The sequence below is a fragment of the Phocoena sinus genome, chromosome X, assembly GCF_008692025.1.
Source record: "Phocoena sinus isolate mPhoSin1 chromosome X, mPhoSin1.pri, whole genome shotgun sequence".
NCBI classification, from domain to species: domain Eukaryota; kingdom Metazoa; phylum Chordata; class Mammalia; order Artiodactyla; family Phocoenidae; genus Phocoena; species Phocoena sinus.
The window spans coordinates 37518180-37538373 of record NC_045784.1 but is presented as its reverse complement, the minus strand read 5'-3'; the positions used below and the strand labels follow the sequence as shown (position 1 = coordinate 37538373).

At 41.5% G+C, this 20194-nt stretch overlaps 1 protein-coding gene and 1 pseudogene across 4 annotated transcripts in view; both read left to right on the top strand.

The window, feature by feature from the left end:
• Positions 1 to 2081: 2081 nt before the first annotated feature.
• Positions 2082 to 20194, top strand: part of CASK (calcium/calmodulin dependent serine protein kinase) — a 395420-nt gene continuing 377307 nt past the window's right edge. Inside the window, exon 1 of one of the 4 annotated variants that reach the window (XM_032619714.1) lies at positions 2082 to 2316. In XM_032619714.1, the coding sequence (XP_032475605.1) occupies positions 2258 to 2316 (59 nt within the window). In that variant the 5' untranslated portion in view covers positions 2082 to 2257. The remainder of the gene's footprint in view (positions 2317 to 20194) is intronic. The other 3 variants (XM_032619713.1, XM_032619715.1, XM_032619712.1) reach the window with 3 other exon arrangements.
• Positions 5726 to 5820, top strand: LOC116748168 (annotated as a pseudogene).

Sequence of the window (20194 nt, the reverse complement as noted above, 5' to 3'; positions counted from 1 at the left end):
TCCTTTTCAACCTCTGAGCATAAGTTCCTGTGGAAGATAACAAACCCCAAAATGAAGTCGACAAGACTTGGCATAGCTCTGACTTAGACTGGGGAAAGGAAACGAAGCTGACAAGGTGAGGGTCGCTGTACACTTCAAGGCAGAATGGAGTAACACCTTATTCACTAGGTACCAGGTGGACATGCCAATTTGGAGTGAGTGACTTGGAGCTGTGGGACCCCTCAATGGAGGCAATGTTTCCCGGGCTCTAAAGCTCCCTTCTCTAGAGAATGCACAAGCTCTTTGGAAAAGGAGGAAAACCTTCGCATACAATTACATTTTTCCTCTGATTTGCATTGTTTAAAAAAGGTCTAGTACTCAAATCTTTAACACTGGCAAATCTCTCAGCCTCTTAACGGAGTGGTCAAGGGTTTGCAGAAAACGTTTCTGAAGAGAAAATAGGCTGTCTCCACCCCCTCACACTCTTTGGTAAATACTATCTTTTTTCTTTCTTTCTTTCTCTTCTTCTTCTTTTTGTTTTAATTACCGTACTGAGAATTTTACCAGATGATTTCTAGAAGCTGATTTATGAACTAATCGGGCACTTCTGCTGTGCAGAGGAACAAAGACTTTTTTTTTCTTTTTATTGGTCCTCAACTGAGGCATATACCTGTCTGATGGCGTTGGCTCATTCCGCACATGCTCAGTTGAACAGAAATCTTCACATTGAATACAACCTAACACAGCGGCAACACCCATAACCTCACTCCCTGGCTGACCCTGTACCATACACTCCTTCTAGTTGCATTTTTATCCTGACATGCCTAACATTCGTAGGGAGTAAAAGGAGCAGAGTAGGTAGTGGGAATTTGGGAGGGGGCAATATACAAAGGGGTTTAAAGTCTCTGTATGACCCTGCTTTCCTGACCTCTCTCTAGGCTGTCTCTAGTGGGTGTAGGCGCTGGATAGATATTTGAGTTTGGGGCAGAATGCGGGAGAAGCTGTCTCTGTAAGTTGCCATTTGTTGTTGCACATCTTCCTGGACAGTTTTTGCTTGGTCCTTTTCTTGTAGGTGGACAACACTTCATCCACAGCCCTCGTTTTCATTAAAGAGTGACAGTGGCACTAGAAGCATCAGCCGCCTAGCGAGATCTGGAGTGACAACCTCGCCGCCTCTGTTCTTGCTTTCCCATTCATTAGGACCCTTTCCCAGCCTCCTCCCCCAGAAGAAACTGGGAAAGGCTTCTCTTGGTTACAAAAGGAGGGAGCGGCCGGGCTTCCGAGCCTCTCGCCTCAGAGAGCCAAGGAAGTGCGTTCGGTCGCAGGCCTTTTGTCCCCGACCCCTTCCGCTGCTTGGTCGCGGGGGTGACGACCCCGCCCCGCCCCCGCCTAAGCAGAAGCCGCCCGCGTGCCTCAGCCCCCCGCCCCTTCTAGATTCCCGGCGCCCGCCGGTTTGCCGTGACGTGGCCCACGGCGCGCGCATGCGCCGCTATGCCCGGGCTCTTTCCCTGGGCCACCGCCTCCCGACGGGCTGGAGTGGGCGGGGCCTGTGGTTCTGGAAGCCGTGCGGCCGGAGTGGGAGGAGGGCTCGTGTGCGCGAGGAGGGTGCTCGGGGCTCGCGAGCTGGTCGGCGGCCGAGGCGGCGGAGGAGGAGCTGAAGGCGGCGGCCGCGGCTCCCGCCCGCACGGAGAGCCAGTCCCGCGAAGCCCCCTCCCACTCCCAGGCGGGCGGGCGGCGGCGGCAGAAGGAGGAGAAGGAGGAGGGAGCGTCTCTGCCGCCGCCTCCTGGTCCCCAGCGCCGATCTGCCGCCGCCACCTCCCTCCGCGGCGATCTTCCCTCCATGGTCCTGCCGCGGCCCCCCCTGTAGCCCGAGCTGCCCCGCGCCGCGCCGGAGCCTGCCTCGACCGAGGGAGCGGTCGCGGCCTCGCGGCCCGCGCGGGCTGACGAGAGGAGAGCGAGGCGCCGCGCGGTCCCCGAGGATCCGCACGCCGGGCAGCGCGGCCCGAGCAGCGCGAGGAGCAGCGGGCGGGCGGGCGGCGCCGGGCCCGGGCCGCCCTCGCTCCAGCGCCCCGGCCCTGCCGCCCGCGCCGGGGCGGTCGCCCGCAAAGGAAGGCGCCGCAGTCTCCGGGCCTCGCCGCCCCGCTCGAGTGTCCTCGGCACCGAGGGCTCGCGGGTCCTGAGGGGAGGAGGCGAGCCAGGGGCCGGGCACTGAGCTCTTTGGCGCCCCCACCCCCGTTTTCGGAGCCCTCCACGCTGCGGCCACTGTCCCCTCCGGACCATGGCCGACGACGACGTGCTGTTCGAGGATGTGTACGAGCTGTGCGAGGTGATCGGCAAGTGAGTCTCCACGCGAGGGAGCGGGAGTGTGGGAAAATGCATTTCAGTGATGCCTGGGTCCTCCCGCACCCGCCCGGGGCCTGCCCCCTGCCCTGCCCCCCTCCTCCCTTGTCCTCCTCACCCGGGAGTATTTATAGACGTGTACCTGGACCCCCCGCGGGGTGGGTGTCTGGGGGCTCCTCGGCGATCCGTGGAGGCCGACGAGCCGAGGTTGGCCACCCCATGAGGCGTGGGGCCGGCTGAAATCTGCTGTCGGCATTTTATCTGACGGTTGCATAGGGACGTGGCAGAGCCAATTTTATAGTTGCTTCCTGGGAACAGTTGGGCTTATTGTTACCTTGCGTGTACCACAGACCATTAAAGAAAAGAGCAGCTTGCATTTCCTTTGCTTCCGTGGAGAGATAGAGAAAGAACGTCCAGGGTTTTAAATTGTGGGGTGTGTGTCTATTGTGCAGGGTATTAGATAGATGCCTTTGTGTTCACCCCATGCCCGGATTGGAGGGGGCCATTTAAGACGGGGTGCGTTCAGTTTCAGCAAATTTTTCACCTGGTGTAGACCAACGTGGAAAGAGTTGGGGGTTTCCGAATTTTTAATGCCTCGTTATGCAATGACTGTTAAATCAGTGTTCGAGGCTTCCCTCGACTGTTGTTGGGATGGTGCTTAGCGTGGTAGCGCCGTCTGCTTTGAGTCACCGGGCTGGTCCAGAATATAGAACTGACAGTCCAAATGCTCATCCTTTCATCTGTGTTGTATAATTACACTAGGGAAAAGCAGGGAATCAGATTAATCACAGTGCTGATTGAGAATTAAATCTGCAGTTCCTCATCTAATTGTCCATTCCTTAAATCTGTTTTGAATAGTCTCCTTTTCACTCTTGTCAAACAGTATTCCAAGTGCACAATCCTGCTAATTTGCTTGTGAGGGAAATGCTGGCGATCTGAAGTTGATTTCCTAGTTCAGCGTGTATTCTGTGGCTTTAGAAGTTGAGGAGATAAGATTTAAGAGAAATTTTTGCTTAGTTATTAAGGATTACTAGATAGCTACCATTGAAATATTTTGCCTCTTTTTGGAAGCGGTGCTTTATCGTCTATTTTAAGGTCCGCAGTTGGGAAATGATAGCAAGACCTTAGAGCAGTTGGCTCTATCTCTTTTAAGTTGTCTGCAGTACTGGATTTCAGTTTGTTTAAGTGCTGATAACTTTATTATTTTCCTTTCATGCTGGGGTATTACAGTGTCTCCTCACATGGTGAAATTGTGGGTAGAGCTTGCTACACACTTTCCTCAGACCCAGTTGATACAAGGAGGTGTTACTCCTTGCCCCTATTGTTACATGACCAGCCTGTCTACTGGAAGAAGGATATCCAAATGCGCCCTGGTAAAGTGGTTGTGGAAGTGCTCTAAAGCAGAGTGGTCCAAAAAATATATAATGTGAGCCGCATATGTAATTTTATATATGTAAAATTTCTAATAGCCACATTAAAAAGATTAAAAGCAAGTGGGTGCAATTAATTTTAATAAAATATTTTCTTTTACCCAATAGATCCAGACTATTATCACTTCAACATGTAGTCAGTATAGAAATCATTAGTGAGCTATTTTACATCCTTTCTTTCATACTTACTCTTCAAAATCCAATGTGTATTTTACACTAACCACACATCTCAATTCTGACACTAAGCTAAATTGTCATCGTAAATACTTGTTCTGTATTTAAGTTTAATAAAATTTGCATTTGCAAAAGTAGAGTCACATACCCAAGTTGTTCCAAACATACCTAAAAGTTTTCTAGTAACTGAATCAAGTATCTCTTTCTAAATTAAAATTAAATAAAATGAAAAATTCAGTTCCTCATTTGGATTAGCCATATTTCAAGTGCTCAACAGCCATATGTGAATAGCACAGTTCTAGAGAGACAAATATGTCAAAAAAAATCTCCTTGGTTTCTTCATTCTTGGCACCCAGTGAAGGTAAATTAGATGTTTCCCCAAAGCCCCCAAATAATTATGTGTGTGTGTGTGCATGGGGGGAACGATGTTTGTTGTGTCTTAGTTATATTTGATTTAAATGAGGCAGCAGAGTCATAATCGGAAAATGTGAGATTAAAATGTTAATTCTGTTGTGATAACGGAAAATAGGCATCGTTGAATCAATGTTAGTAACTAGTTCTGATTCCTTGAGGTCTGAAAGAGTGATGATGTGACTCTTTGGATATTGGAAAGAAGTGGTCAGCGTCACATTAGCTCAGTCAGTATTCTGCTGACTTATAATTGATAGAATATTTTCAGGAAACGCCTCTGGTAGGACTAGATTCATCTCCTCTGTTGCTTCAGAGCTGCATAAGGATGGGGAGCAAGCTAATTTTGAGGTGATAGTTCCTCTATGGCTATCTTAACTACTGTGAACGTGAACTCTCATTCATATCCTACAAAATCTGACTTGGCCAGTGCCGCTTATAATATGTCATTCCGTGAAATAATGAATTCAAGGTAGCCTTTGTGGCAGAGAATGTAATGATAGTGTTCCTCACCCTGTGTAAAGGTTGAAGGTTTTCTCCGGTAAATTGTCTCAGCATATATTGATCTGGAAATTGAAATTCACTTGAGATTTTCTTACAGGGTCTCTGACAGCATGCATTTTAACTCAGAATTTGTCCAACTCTGGATTTAAACAGAAAGCCCTCACTTGTACTGAAAACCTGCTTGATTTCTATCCAGGTTCTCTGGCATTGTGATTTTTCTTTTATAACAAATTAGTATCACAAGTTGTTTTTGACCCCTAGGGCTTAACAGGTTTAAATTTTCACTGAAGTGCTTTAAAGCGGATTTCACCTTTTTACCATCAGTTGACCACACACTCACCTGCCTCACTACTTATCTACTCACTCATCCATTAACTTACAGGGAATCGGGTGCCTGATCCATTATGAATATTGGGAGGATGCCATATCTTTTTTAAAAAAATTTAAACTCTTTTCCCCTGTGCTTTTTATTTTTGAAAGTCTTACAAATGGTCCTTGAATGCCTATTGTTTCCATGACATTTTCCCATATAACATCTTTGAAGAGACTGAGACAAATCTCCAATGCTGTCATTGTCCTAAAACTTCTTGTCTTAGCAAATGTAGCAATTACTGGAAAGGAAAGGTATTATGCAAATAGAGGTAATCAGCTAATTTTTATGGTCCTAAGCATTTACTGTATCTTTTGCAAATTGATGGTTTTATAGGCAAGTGCATAATCAGTAATATTACATGAAGCAAATTTTAGAATGATTCATCCAAATTAAAACACAGAAATGCCTACCTTCATGGTACAGCAGTTTCTGTGAAAGAGAGTAGCAAAATGCACACTTTCGCCTTGTGTAGGCTGAATATTTGCCTCAGTATTTAGTAACCTGTAACTTCTGACTTTCCTGCTTTGGTAGGACGTAAACTAAAATTGGAATGATGCAGCATGACCCCCGCTCAAGGATGACATGCAAGTTTGTGAGGCATGCTGTATTTGCTTACACCTCAAGAGCACTTATCATATTTAATTACAGTTACTTATTTATGGGTCTCTCTACCTAGCTAACAGGGAGCTTCTTGAGGGCAGGGAATATATCTTACACATCTTTCTCTTAACACAGTGCCTGCAATGTAACAGTTGCTCATTAGCTATGGAATGAATTGAGTAGTTTTAATAAAATCTCATTAAAAGGCAAAAAGCATGTTTATCAACCTCAGAGCAATTATTGTCCCAAAAGGCTGTATTAAAGTAGTGGTTCTCCACCTGGCTGCATATTAGAATCACCAGGGGAGCTTTTAAAAAGATCAATTCAAGGGCCTTGTGTCAGAGCAATGAAATCAGAATCTCTGGAAGTGGGTCCTGGTCATTGGTATTTTTTTTTTTAACGCTCTCGAAGTGATTCTCATGTGCAGCTATGATTGAGAGTCATTGGTTTAAAACTTAGGTTATGTATGTAATATTTTGGGACTGGCTTTTCAGAGGCTTACGGTTTTTAAAAACTAGAATAAATGTTTTGGGGGAAGTATTGAAGCCAAAAGACCAAGACGTGGATTTTTTTTTCCTCTACATTGTGTTCCTGAGTCTTATTGTATAAGAATTTTGTTTCAGCCTATGTTTGGCTTTAATTTTTTTGGGTCTTTTAAGATTCACATTGATTTATGACACTCATCTAATGCTAATATGGTGATTGTCTGATGACAATCAGAACAAGGATTGCTTCAATAACAGTTGATGATAGCTGTCTACTATAACGACTTAATTCAATATTAAGAAATCTATCAGTTTAGTATGGATTGTGTTTGGACATACACTCTATTAAAAGGGTATAGTTAAGTTGCTTATATACTTTAAATCTCATACTTGCAATTCCAGTAATGCTGTTTGCCAGAGAACTGAGTTAAATGCAGCCTTTATGTAAATACCAGATTAATAATATGTAAAATATATAATTTAGCATAGAGAAAAATTCAGCTTTGCTAATTTGTCCCAATTACTATGGCTTTCACATATATTGATTTGCCCAGTGATTTGGGTTTCTAGTACCACAGGGGGGAGTGTTACATCATGTTGGAACACCTTACCTGGGAATGTTAGCTAGACATGGTAGGTAAATGAGTTTTTTTTTTTTTTGCGGTACGCGGGCCTCTCACTGCTGTGGCCTCTCCCGTTGCGGAGCACAGGCTCCGGATGCGCAGGCCCAGCGGCCATGGCTCACGGGCCCAGCCGCTCCGCGGCACGTGGGATCTTCCTGGACTGGGGCACGAACCCGTGTCCCCTGCATCGGCAGGCGGACTCTCAACCACTGCGCCACCAGGGAAAGCCCCAGGTAAACGAGTTTTTAATGTTAGGAAAAGGTCAAGTGTGAGCCTGAAGGAACCAAGATTTTTCCAGAAATGAGTATATGTTCCACGAAAGAAGTGCTTGATCAGAGTGACAGTCATGTAACAAGGGAAAAGAAACACAGTCACCAGCTAAAGTGCTGGTGCCCCAGGAAGATCCAAGCTGTGGGGCAGGCCTTACTGGGAGGAGGTAAGCAGTGTTGATTCCTGATGATGGAGTTTGATTCCGGGACCACTTTGGAGGGAACTGAGCCACTCAGTTGCTTTTCTGCCTGTGCACAACCTTCTCAGAGTATCTTCACGTACGCTTTTTACAGACTGCGTTAGGACTTGGAGTTCCTGAAGTGTGGTTTGCACATTGTCTTCATAATGCTTCCTGTGATTCCCTTATCTTCCATGACTGACGTGTTCTATGGCCTTGACACATGCAGTTCACCCCTTTCCATTTTCCCCTTGTATCTGCAACAGTTTCACCTGCCATATACTACATCTCTCTAATGTCCCTTGTGTTTCTGGATATTTCCTTTAAATTGAAAATTCTTTCAGCTATCTCCAGTTACAGCTCTACTCAATAAATTAAAGAAGCAAGTGTACCTCACTTTTTGAGATTGTCCTTGAATTATTGCATTTTTGTAAATGTTTTCACATTTTAAATGTGGCAGAAGCAGTTTAAAGGAACTTTGACATAGATTGTCCACAAGTAAAAAAAAATTTTTTATAACTTAACATGCCTACTTCGTAAGGGGAGTTGCCATTTATGCCTTCTAATATTAGGCATTTTACATATGTTATCTCCTTTCATTGTTCTCATTTTACAGAAAACACTGAGATTCAGAGGGGGGGTGAGTAACTTGCCCAAGATCACATGGGAATCCTACCAGTTCTAAAGTCCATTCATTTCATGCTGCATTCTGCTGTTGATTCCAGTTGTGAAAATGCTGCAGTGAGTTTCCTTAAAATAAGGCATATGTCTTCATTTTCAGAGTTTATTTACTGCAAAATTTTTTTTCTTGGCCGTGCCACACGGCTTGTGGGACCTTAGTTTCCTGACCAGCAATTGAACTCGGGCACGCTGCAGTGGAAGCGTGGAGTGCTAACCACTGGACTGCCGGGGAATTCCCTATTTACTGCAAATTTTAATTGTTCGACTTTCTGGTTAAATTTCTTACCTCTTCAGTAGAGGTTCCATACTACGGTTCATTGTCTCATCTATTGTGTTCTTTTTGTCTTTCTCTCTAATGAAATACCAGTGTTTGCCACCAAACTGATAAGTTTATGCATGGAAATGTAGAATCTTGACCATCCATCCAAAATATAATTTGTTTTGGAACGTTCTCCACCCCTTTTACTCTCCAGCTTTTTCCTTCCAATTCCCCTGCCCCAACAGACAGAAGAGTTGATTGATTACTCCTAACTTGCCAAACCAGAAGTAATGAGGTTTCAGAGATAGGTGTTTGTTGGGAGTGGGGTGGAGTTGTTTCCACAGGGTAGTTATTCCTATATCCTGTGATAAAAATACTGAAATTGTTTTCTCTGACTCTGAAAACTGTGTCCTGAACCACAGCTGCTGAGTGGTGAGCATCTCAGCTGTCTGCCAACACTGCACACCTAAGTAATCAAGTGACTAAGTTACTGCTGCAGAGCAGGTACCTAACTGCAGCCACAAGCTGATGGGGTGTACAGCTCTCACATTTTTGGTTTTATTTTTTAGTTGCATCTGAGAATGCAGATTCTAAACCATCAAATATGGCATTGGATTTATACTGCAGGGTTCAAGGTGCTAAAGGACCTGCTCTCCTTTCTCTCTCAGAGTCACCCATTTATCTTGGTATCCCATCTTTCAACTGAGTAAAATGTAATTACCCTGATGGCCAGTTCCTTGGTATCTGTGAGGGGATTGGTTTTAGGATCCCTCTCCCCCCCACACACTAATACCAAAATTCGTGGATGCTCAAGTCCCTTATATATAATGGCATAGTATTTGCATGTAACTAATGCACATCCTCTCTTATACTTTAAGTCATCTCTGGATTACTTATAATACCTAATACAGTGTAAATTCTATTTAAGTAGATGCTTGAGAGGCAAATTCAAGTTTTGCTTTTTGGAACTTTCTGGAATTTTTTTTCGAATATTTTCAATCCACGGTTGGTTGAATATGCGAATACAGAACCCGGTGGAGGGCCGACTGTGTTATGCTATGATTGGTTATAGAGCCCAAGTCAGCGTAGGAGAGTCTCTCTTTGACTTTCTATACTGGAAAGATTTCGCTTCTGAAGCTAGTTTTGACTTAAAGTTCATATATGTTTCCAATTTTGAGATTTAATAATATTCCATTACTTTTTTTTTTTTTTTGCGGTATGTGGGCCTCTCACTGTTGTGGCCTCTCCTGTTGCGGAGCACAGGCTCCGGACGCACAGGCTCAGTGGCCATGGCTCACGGGCCCAGCCGCTCCGTGGCATGTGGGATCTTCCCAGACTGGGGCACGAACCCGTGTCCCCTGCATCGGCAGGCGGACCCTCAACCACTGCGCCACCAGGGAAGCCCCCATTACTTTTTAAAATTAATTAACTAGTTTTTATAAAATTATAAAATGAATTTTAAAATATAGATGATGCAAAGGTAAATAGTGAATCTCTCTCCTTTCTCCCACCATCCATAGCTCTGTTCTCCAGAGGTAACCATTGTCCAGTTTTTGTACAACCTTTCTGGGAGTTTTTTGTTAAAAAAAACTGAAATATTCATTTTACATTGAAAATAGTGTATCTGATGGCCTTTCCATATCCATCTATATATCTGTCTAACTCTGTCTCCCCTTAGCCTGCTGCCCAGTATTCCATGATATGGATTGGTACTTTGTCTTTGAATTGAGTGCAGACCATTTCTAAGTGATCATTGCTGGAAATATGCGGGTGGAGTTTGGGGGAGAGGTCTGGAATGATAGTGAATATTTGGGAATCAACTGTGTGGAAGTTAAACTATGAATGAGTGAGTTCTTGGGGGTTGATGGAGCTCGGTGGTGGGGAGGTGTTGTGGTTTGGAGTATAACTCACAGAGTTAGAAGAATCGGGATAGCTGGACATCACAGAAGTCTCGAGGTTGGGCAGATCAATAATGTAAAATGCCAGCACACTGATTGAGGACCAAGAAAAGGCTTATCTATAACAGAGGCAATTTAAAACATCTATCAAAATGAATATAATGTTTAATATTCCATCATGGTGTGACTAAAAAGTGAGATTCTCGCTTCATTTCTGTGGATGTTGGTAATATCATACTGTCTCTCCGTGAGTCTATCTCAACACCAACATATTTAGGGTTAAAAAAAAAGGAGTACATTTTTTTTCACTAGAATTGTGTTTTGCAGATTCTGATGGCTGGCTTTTAGGGAAAACCATTTGGCTTTCCTAAAATTAGGTCTTTTTGATTCCCAAGCTTGGTGCATAACTTTCAATTAAATGGATACCTTTAATGAAATGACAGTAAATTTTAGATACTTTTAAGTTCTTGATATTTGTCAAGCCATTGTTCTTTTATTAAATCCTTCACCTATAGGGAACTGAATTCTTCCTTGCCTCAAGGTTTCTGGTCCCAGTTGGATAATTGTAGAACTCTCCTCCCCTTTCACATCCCTCTTCCCTCCATCACCGCCCCCCACAGCTAAATTTGTTCATTGGCTTTTTTTAGTTGTCCACATCCACTCACAATAAGAAACAATTATTTTGGTGCACTTAAGCCAGTTTCTTTGTATCTAAGTGCATATTATTTCATTTCAACTTCTTGTATTCTGTTACACATTCTCTTTTTTATTTCTTTTGATATAGGTTATTTAACTTTGTTATCTTTGTTTTGAATATTTGAATCATTTACAGTTAGGAAAGATGATTGTGTTCTCTCTCTCTCTCTCTCTGTAGTTTAATATCCAAAATATACTATGTTGAATCTGTATTCAGCTTGGTACCTACTTTCCTCCAAACATATGGATCCACAGTGCTTTGTAGCTTGTAAGGCAGCCCCCTAAGATCTGATCTGGTAACCTTTGGGTACATTGTCACCATTTTCTCCTTATTTATAGAAGGAATGAAGATGGCTGCTTCATGAGCCATTTGCATGGATTAGTGATTGTGAAGTGCAGCATAAGTATTTTTTATTTCTAGAATGTCTCTGAGATACTCAAATTACTTTTGGCAGCTATGTAGATAAGTTTCAACAATTTCCAAATGTGCACTTTCTCAGTGCTAAACACAGGCTCTATTACATAAATAATATGGTGAAATGAACATTCTTTTCTACCATGTGTGTAAAACTGTTAGTGGTGCTAATTAACATTCATTCATTTTTTTCATTTATGCATTCATTTCTAGCTGTGTGGGCCTGGGCAAGTTAGTTAACCTCTCTGAGCCTCAGTTTCTTTATATGTAAAATGGTTGTGATAGCATATACCTTGCAGGGGTGTTGTGTGGATTGAATAACATGGTATATGTAAAATGTCTAAAGGTTGTTATTTAAATTGCCATTATCATTATTATTCACCAAATACCCTAAGCTCTCTGGCTTCAAGGACCTCTCGGTCCACGAGAGAATTTGACAAACAGTTAAAACCTAATCTAACTAGACTTAAGTCCTGTTAAGGTCAGGGTCGCATCTGACTTGTTCATCTAGTATCCTCAGCATAACTTGGCAACTGACACATAGTAAGTACTCAGTCAGGAGTTGAAGGAGAGTGTGTTAAGTGAGCAATCCAGAGACTGTGACCACCTAGTAGGAGAAGGAAATTGGGGAAATCTTTACAAAGGAGGTGGGGCTTGAATGATCTCAAGTTTCCTAGGTAACTTATTTAATCTTTTTAGGCCTGTCTCATTTAGAAAAGGGAGTAGAGGAATACAGGTAGGGAAAATAAAAGAAATCTTAAAGTTTTTGAAAATGTTCACCCTATTTTATTTTTTAAATTAATAATCCTTATTCTTTAGAGCAGTTTTAGGTTCACAGCTCCTATTTTAGTTTTAGTGACACAGGTAACATAAAAAATTCAAACAATAAGTATAAAGCTAAAGTTTTCAGGGACAACTTTAGGAATTTGTTGTTGTTCTCAGATCCTGTGGTTTGAGTGCTCATTATGTGATGGACATGGTGTTAAATTCTTTATATTTTTCTAATTTAACTTTGGCCACAGACCTTCCTTTTGAGGCAGTCACCTCCCTCCCCATTTTACAGATGAGGAAAGTGAGGAATAAAGAGATTAGTAACTTGCCCTGGGCAAAGTGGCAATAATAGTGACAATGTGGGGATTTGCACCTGAGTATACGTGGTCTAAGTGCCTGCTCTTCAGTACTGTTACACTGCTTGTCATTTATATAAGCAGAGACTGGTTGTCTTTTAAGAGGTCTTCCTACATATAACACTCTAATATTCTGATTTTAGATGTTTCAGCAGATTAGTAGAACGCCTTGTTTTGGGTAACACCTTTTTGAGATATAATTCACATACCGTACAGTTCACCCGTTTAAAGTGTACAATTCAGTGGTTTTTAGTATAGTCACAGGGTTGTGCATGGTGACCATAGTAAATTTTTGAACATTCTCATTACCCCCGAAAGAAACCCTGTATATTTTAACTCTTACTCCCCATCCTTCCCTACCCCAGGTAATGACTAATCTATTTTCTGTCTCCGCAGATGTACCTATTCTGGACATTTCATGCAAATGGAATCATACAACATGTCTTTTGTGACTGGCTTCTTTTTCTAAGCATAATATTTTCAAGGTTCATCCAGGTTGTAGATGTATCAGCACTTCATTCCTTTTTTAAGGCCCAATAATATCCTGTTGTGTGGCTAGACCACATTTGTTGATCCATTTGTCAATTGATGGGCCATTTGGGTGGTTTACATCTTTTGGCTATTATAATTAATCCTGCTATGGGCATTCACGTACAAGTTTTGTTTTTATTTCTCTTGGGTTTATACTTAGGAGTGGAATTGCTGGGTCAAATGGTAACTCGCTTTGACTTTTTGAGGAACGCCAAACTGTTTTCCAAAGTGTCTGTACCATTTTACATTCCCACCAGCAGTCTGTGAGGGTTAGAATGCTTTTTAAAAAAAATTAATTTATTTATTTGTTTTTATTTTTGGCTGTATTGGGTCTTCGTTGCTGCACGCGGGCTTTCTCCAGTTGTGGCGAGTGGGGGCTACTCTTTGTTGTGGTGCGCAGGCTTCCCATTGAGCTGGCTTCTCTTGTTGCGGAGCATGGGCTCTAGGTGCGAGGGCTTCAGTAGTTGTGGCTCGTGGGCTCTAGAGTGCAGGCTCAGCAGTTGTGGTGCACGGGCCTAGCTGCTCTGCAGCACATGGGATCCTCCTGGACCAGGGCTCGAACCCGTGTCCCCTACATTGGCAGGTGGATTCTTAACTACTGCACCACCAGGGAAGCCCAGTTAGATGCTTTTTAATCAGGGGAGTACTGTCACAGCTTGCCTACAGAGTCTGTTCTACACACTGTGACATAAAGCAAATTTTATGGGTTGTTGGTCAACCTTTTATCTCACGGACATATTTATACTGATTTTCAACAATTTTAGATGTTGTAGAACAAGGGTTGGCAAACTATCTGTAAACTACCAGATAGTAAATGCTTTAGGCTTGACGAGCTGCAAGTCTGTCACAGCTACTCTGCCGTTGTAGTGTGAAGACAACCATGTGAAAACAAATGTGTGGCTGTGTTCCAATAAAACTTTATTTACAAAAATAAGTGGTGGGCTAGATTTGGCCCTTGGCCTGTAGTTTGCTGATCCTGTTGTAGATTAAAAATGAAACTGGAGCTGACTGTCCCGTTCCCATTCTTTTTTTTTTTTTTTTTTTTTTTTTGTGGTATGCGGACCTCTCACTGTTGTGGCCTCTCCCGTTGCGGAGCACAGGCTCAGCGGCCATGGCTCACGGGCCTAGCCGCTCCGCAGCATGTGGGATCTTCCTGGACCGGGGCACGAACCCGTGTCCCCTGCATCGGCAGGCGGACTCTCAACCACTGCGCCACCAGGGAAGCCCCAGTTCCCATTCTTGTTTACCCTCAAGGTTGGGTTGTTCTTTCAGTGGTCTCAGTAGCCCCATAGTAGGTAGATTGTTTCTACCAAAATATAAAGATATTAAGACTGGTCCATCGAACTGTTTTCACTGTTAAATGGGGAAGTACTGTACATTTAGGGTTTTTTGTTTGTTTTGTTTGTTTTTACTGCTTTTGGATTCTCTTTTTGATCCTTGGTTAAAGGGGAAGAAACCCATTAAAATTCTTCTAAGATTGTCTGACTGGAGGCAGTATATAAATGTGGAGTGCCTGAAAAAAACTGTTTCCTTCATTCTTGCTTATTGCCTGTAGAATGGATGAAAGCAGAGTTGAGAACATACTAGAAATTGTCAGAAATGGAAGATTTTTTAAAATATTAGCTTTAATAAAGTTAGGGGAAACATTAGCTAAATCTCCATCCCTAATTGGAAAGTTGTGATGTGCCATCCATGTAGATTTTATGACTTCACCAAGAGCCCTTGCTAGAGTCATTATTTGGGATTAGGGTGTGTAGTGTAAATAAAACTTCAAATTCTATTTTGTATCTGAAATTCATTTCACTCAATACATTTTGTGGTAGTAAACGTACACTATTTAGAGTGCTTTGTGGCTTAAAAAAACTGTCATTGCCTCTTATGTACATAGGAAAGATAGCATTCTTTGAGCTTATAGATTTACATAATTTGTTTGCAAGACTGTTCTAATTTTGCAGTGTTAAGAAAAGCTCCAAAGATTATGTTAAAAGAGGGAATTTTGTATCAGCTTTTGTCTTTGCATTTGGATATATGAAAGGTGAATTAACTGTTCATAATGTGAAATTTCAAAACTGAGACAAGGAGAATCCCAGAATATATATTTAGGAAACAGCCATATATAGGATTTATGGATATTATAGTGTTCTTTTATGTAACTTCCCAAAATTTTATTAAGGCAGCAGTGTCCACCTCTTAAACACAAGCAAAATGAGGTGGAAAGATTCTAAAGTTGTAGTCTCCGATACGATTGGGCACTGAATCTAAATTACCTACATTTACAGAACAGCATTTCATCTACTAGATCATGTTACATTGTCAAGTGGAAGAATGATCATGTTGGAATCTATTTAGACTACTTACTTTGATGAAAATACTTCTTAGGTTGGCTTCAGAGGACAGTAAAAGGCATCTCTTCCTATGATAATCTGTGGACAGTATTACTTATATTACGTTATTTAGGTTAGAAGTTTTTGCTGAATTCCATCTGAGCCATTAGTTCAGAAGCAGAATGGTGAGCTTTTATTTATGTAGAATCTTTACTGGTCTTCTTAGGTTTAATATTGTCTTAACTGGATTTTTGTCCCAGCAGTAATATCTGGCATTGAATTTGAGATTATCTTTAATAATTTTTTCTTTAGTCACTTGTAAAATAGATACTTGTAAAACAAATAAGAAGGCGTTTTCACTAAGGACTTTCTTTAATTATATTTCGTGTAAATTAAAAAAAATTGTTACGGGAGTATTCAGATCACAGGTTAAAGTGAGAATGTAATTATCTCACATTATAATCAACATATGTAATACTTTTAAAACCATGCTAATAAGAATGGAGAAAACGTCTACTGACCATACGTATTGTAGATTATATTTCTTTCCTTTTTTTCTTTCTTTTTTAAAAACATTTCCCTCTTAAAATGGATGTAAAAATGATTTGTGTAAATATCTGTTTAAATGAATACATTATCACTGTTGCAGAAAGAGCTTGGGAATCTGGAGAGGGAGATTCTAGGCTTGCTGCTCTACTTTTTGGATTATCTCCATTAATAGTATTTCTCCCATTGCTGAGTGTTTCTGTTGTACTGCTGGGAAGGGATCACTACACTTCCATAATCTGTGACCCACTTGCCCTAAAGGTAGAGCGTGCTTTAAATTGCCATCTGATTAAGGTTCAGACTTCTTGGTTAGACTTGCCTGGATGGCTTCAGCATTAGCCCCATGAATGTGAATATGGCTTGAAGATCTTATAAGAATGATATTTTTCCCCTTGAAGACACATTCATAGACATAGTCCTGGAAAGACATGTACAAGTTGGATTTGTTTAGTGCAGTTTAAAACTTACTAGGAAGAATAGTATTTTAAGGAAAAAATTTTAATTGTGACAAATCAGCATTTGGTTTGTTTTCTCAGTTTCTTCATCTTGTAAAAGAAGGTTAGTAAAGGCTATATTATCTACCTCATTTGATCCTTATGAACATAAAATGACACAATTCTTCAAAAGTCTTAAACTACCTTACATGTATTATTTTGAAATGAGGCACTTCTAATTAGAAATGGGCTTTGTCAAATATTTTTTGATTTTGCAAGAGTCATTTACCATTGTCTTTAAAACTGATTTTATTTTCTTGTTTGATTTCTAGAGCTTAATACTTCTCAAATCTTTATAGGACTTAGAACGTGTTGGGTGAAAAATGTTGAATAAAGAGATTTGAGGAAGAATTGTGTGTATTTTACCGATGGGGTAATGTTTACACTGAAGTCAAAGTGAAGAAAAAAATCCTGACTAGTGTGTTTCCCGTTGCTTTTCTTTAAATTACTTAATTTTATTTGAGCTTTGAAGTTTGGAACTTACTACAAGTGACAAATTTTTGTGGCCAATCTGGTGTGAACTTCAGCAGCTACTTAAAATGTTGAACTCCCTGTTTAGTAGTGAGGTCCACAGCAGTGGTTCTCAAAGTGTGGTCCTCACCCTGAGCAGCAAAAGCAGTATCATGTGGGAATTTGTTAGAAGTGCAGATTCTCGGGCCCCAGCCTATAGATCAGAAGCTCTGGGGGTGGGGCCCAGCAATCTCCATTTTAACAGTTCTCCAAGGGATTCTGAGGCCCACTAAAGTTAGAGAACCATTGATTTAGAACTCTAGATCAGAGCTCAATAAACTATGGCCCATGGGCCAAATCGGCCCACTGTCTGCTTTTGTAAATAAAATTTTTCTGGAATACAGTCACACTCATTCATTTAAATAATGTCTGTGGCTGCTTTCACACTACAAGGGCAGAGTTGAGTAGTTGTAGCAGAGACCATATGGTCTGCAAAGCCTAAAATATTTACTTTCTGGCCTTTAACACAAAAAGTTTGCTGATCCCTGCCCAAGTTGAAGCCTTAGTCGTACTGTTTTCTTGCCCATAACACTGAACTACAAATATCTGAAATCAATAGGCAAACAGCTATTTTTTTTGCCTTTACACCTGACCCTATTATTTCTATAAACCCATTGCTCTCTGATATCAAATTATTACTCAGTGACTAGAGACTTGTGAATGAAAATAATATACTACTGTGCCCTTTCCTTCTATGTTTGGTATTAGTGGTAGCCTGTTTAACAATTCTGTGACATTTCCTCACTGATTTTGCACTGGTATGTCCTTGGTTTTGCTGTACTCTAGTGTAACCTAACTTAATTATCTACTATAGTCTTCATTTCTCCCAATTCTTGCTGCCTTTTTACTTCCCCAAGAGAAAACCCACTTTGTGAATGCTAAGTTTAGGTATTCATGGGAGCTGTATGGTATACTCTAAGCCACTGAAATAGCACCATCGCATCTGGAAAATTTTTATCCTTGGCCTGGAGTGCTTTAGTCACTTGTACCTCACAAGGATGTTTATGAGCACATAGATAATGAATGTTGTGGGTAATCTTAGGATGTTTACTGGGTGAGTTTTCATTAGTCTTCCCATAACCAATGATGGCTATTTCTATCCTTAGTTGGACTATCATAATGCACCCTCAGTATTCTTTTGTACTTACTCTCAGGCTTTAAGGTAATTGGTGGTCAGTGTCATATAAAATACAAGAACTGAATTTCAGTGTTGTTCTTACTGATGCACTTGGAATCTTTCTCACTACCCACACCACTGAAGGAAGTGAAAAAAAGGGGGAGGGGCCTTCTCCCAGTCTCCATTAGTTCTTTTAGTAAGATCAGGCAAAAGTATTGATTTTGCAGCTGTGACTCCCTGGTTGTACGTGATTGATGTTTTAAGTCAGGAAACATGAGTTGGCTGAATGATTCTGAGCTGTATTATTGGTGAGTTTCTTGGGTCCGTGATTTCTTTCAGTCAACTTGGGTTGACTACTTTGGTAGGGGATGCTGGGTAAGACATAGGAAATAGTGAGCTTGAGACTGGAAATGATTGAGTTAGACCTTTCATTTAGGCTTTCCCATTCAAGTTAATTCATATCTTTTGCCCTGCTTTACTCATCGCAGAGGCAAGGTACAAGGAGAGAGGGTCAGGCACGGCCAGCCCTCAGAGTGTGGCTACTTAGGTCTATTGTCAAAAGCAACCCATGTACAGGAGAACTTGAGCTTTACTGTTTTGTACAATGTAGTGTGGAAATGCAGTGTTTTAAAACCTAAATTGTTATTTATAGTGATGAATAAAATGTGAACTCTTTAAACGGGAGCAGTGTTCTGCAGCCTTATTGTCCCAGTCAGCACAATAGCCACCCACACGAATCATCTGAACAACCTCATCATTTCTGTTTTATCTACCTGAAATAGGGGTCAGGGGTGGGTGGTGATGAAAGCTTGGGAAATCACGCCACACTTTAGGCAAGAGAAGTGCTCTGGTGACTCTGGCTGTGTTGTTCTCCCTTGGTGTGCATAAGAGTCTCGGACAGCCCTGAGGAGCTGAAGGTAAGCTTTAATAATTCCTTTTGTTCCTTGGCAGCTGGCCGTGCTTGGGAGCTGGGTGCTAGAAGCAACTGCCGTAGTTCTGCCAAATGTGTGGATTTTAAGCCATTTTAAAGGCTATAATGTTCAGACTCAGAATTTCTTAGTAGGCAGAGAGTGTCATTTAAGGGTACTTATGCTGCAGGAATAAGGTTCATTATGAAATAGACACTGCAACAAGGCCTCCATGTGACATAAACTTATGGAAGCTTGTATACTTTTAAAACCATATATTTCTTTAATATATCTTTTAAGCTTCATTAGGTCAGGATTCACGGCTGTCATAGCCAGTGCTGTATCTCTACACCTAGGACAGCATCTGGCACATAGTCAATGTTCATTATATAGTTGTTGAACCAGTTCAAAGAAGGGGAGGACATAGCCGAACACATTAGAAAAGATAAAATCTGACCCATTAATGCACGAAGTCAGGAGTTCAGATTTTCATTTAGTGCTAATATTTTGCTGCTTCAAAAACCATCTAATTCTCATAATGTCCCTTTGGGATAGGTTAGCAGATATAGAATTGTACAGTATATGCTGAACATAATGATGGAATCCTGAATAACACTTAGCTTCCCTATTGAGAGCTGTCAGATCGTTGTTATAATTAAACTAGATGAAGAAAAGACATTTCTAAGGTTGAAATGGAATGGAGAATTTTATGGTGAGTAAAATTACTAATACTTGCTTACCTGATCTGTCTAAAACTGCTTCCTCATTTGTAAAATGGATACAGTAGAATCTACCTGATAGGATTGTTTTAACGACTAAATGAGACAGTGGGTATAAAGCACAGTTCCTGGCACCTTGCAAGTGCTCAGTAAATATGAGTTGCTTTCATCATCAACAGTAAGTTTTGAGAGCCAGGCTCTGTGCCAAGTACGTCCTCCTTCCAGGTATTGCACCAATTTCCCTTTCCTCCCTCCTTGCTGCCTCACTCCTAGTTCCATCTGGGGCATCCAGATTGAGGTATGAAGCTGGGATTGACCTTCAGTCACCTAGGCAGTCCCACCTGACCTTGAGCAAAGGTAAGGGACCAGATGCTAAATTCTGCCATCTGCCTAATACTCTAGCCACTGGCCAGATGTGGCTATTTAAAGTTAAATAAAATTTAAAATTCATTGATTAGACATTTCTCCAAAGAAGATTTACAAATGGCCCATAAACATGAAAAGGTGCTCAACATCGTTAGTCATTAGGGAAGTGCAAAACAAAACCACAGTGAGACTTAACACAATAAGACTTGACTTAATGAGACTTAACTTAAACCACAGTG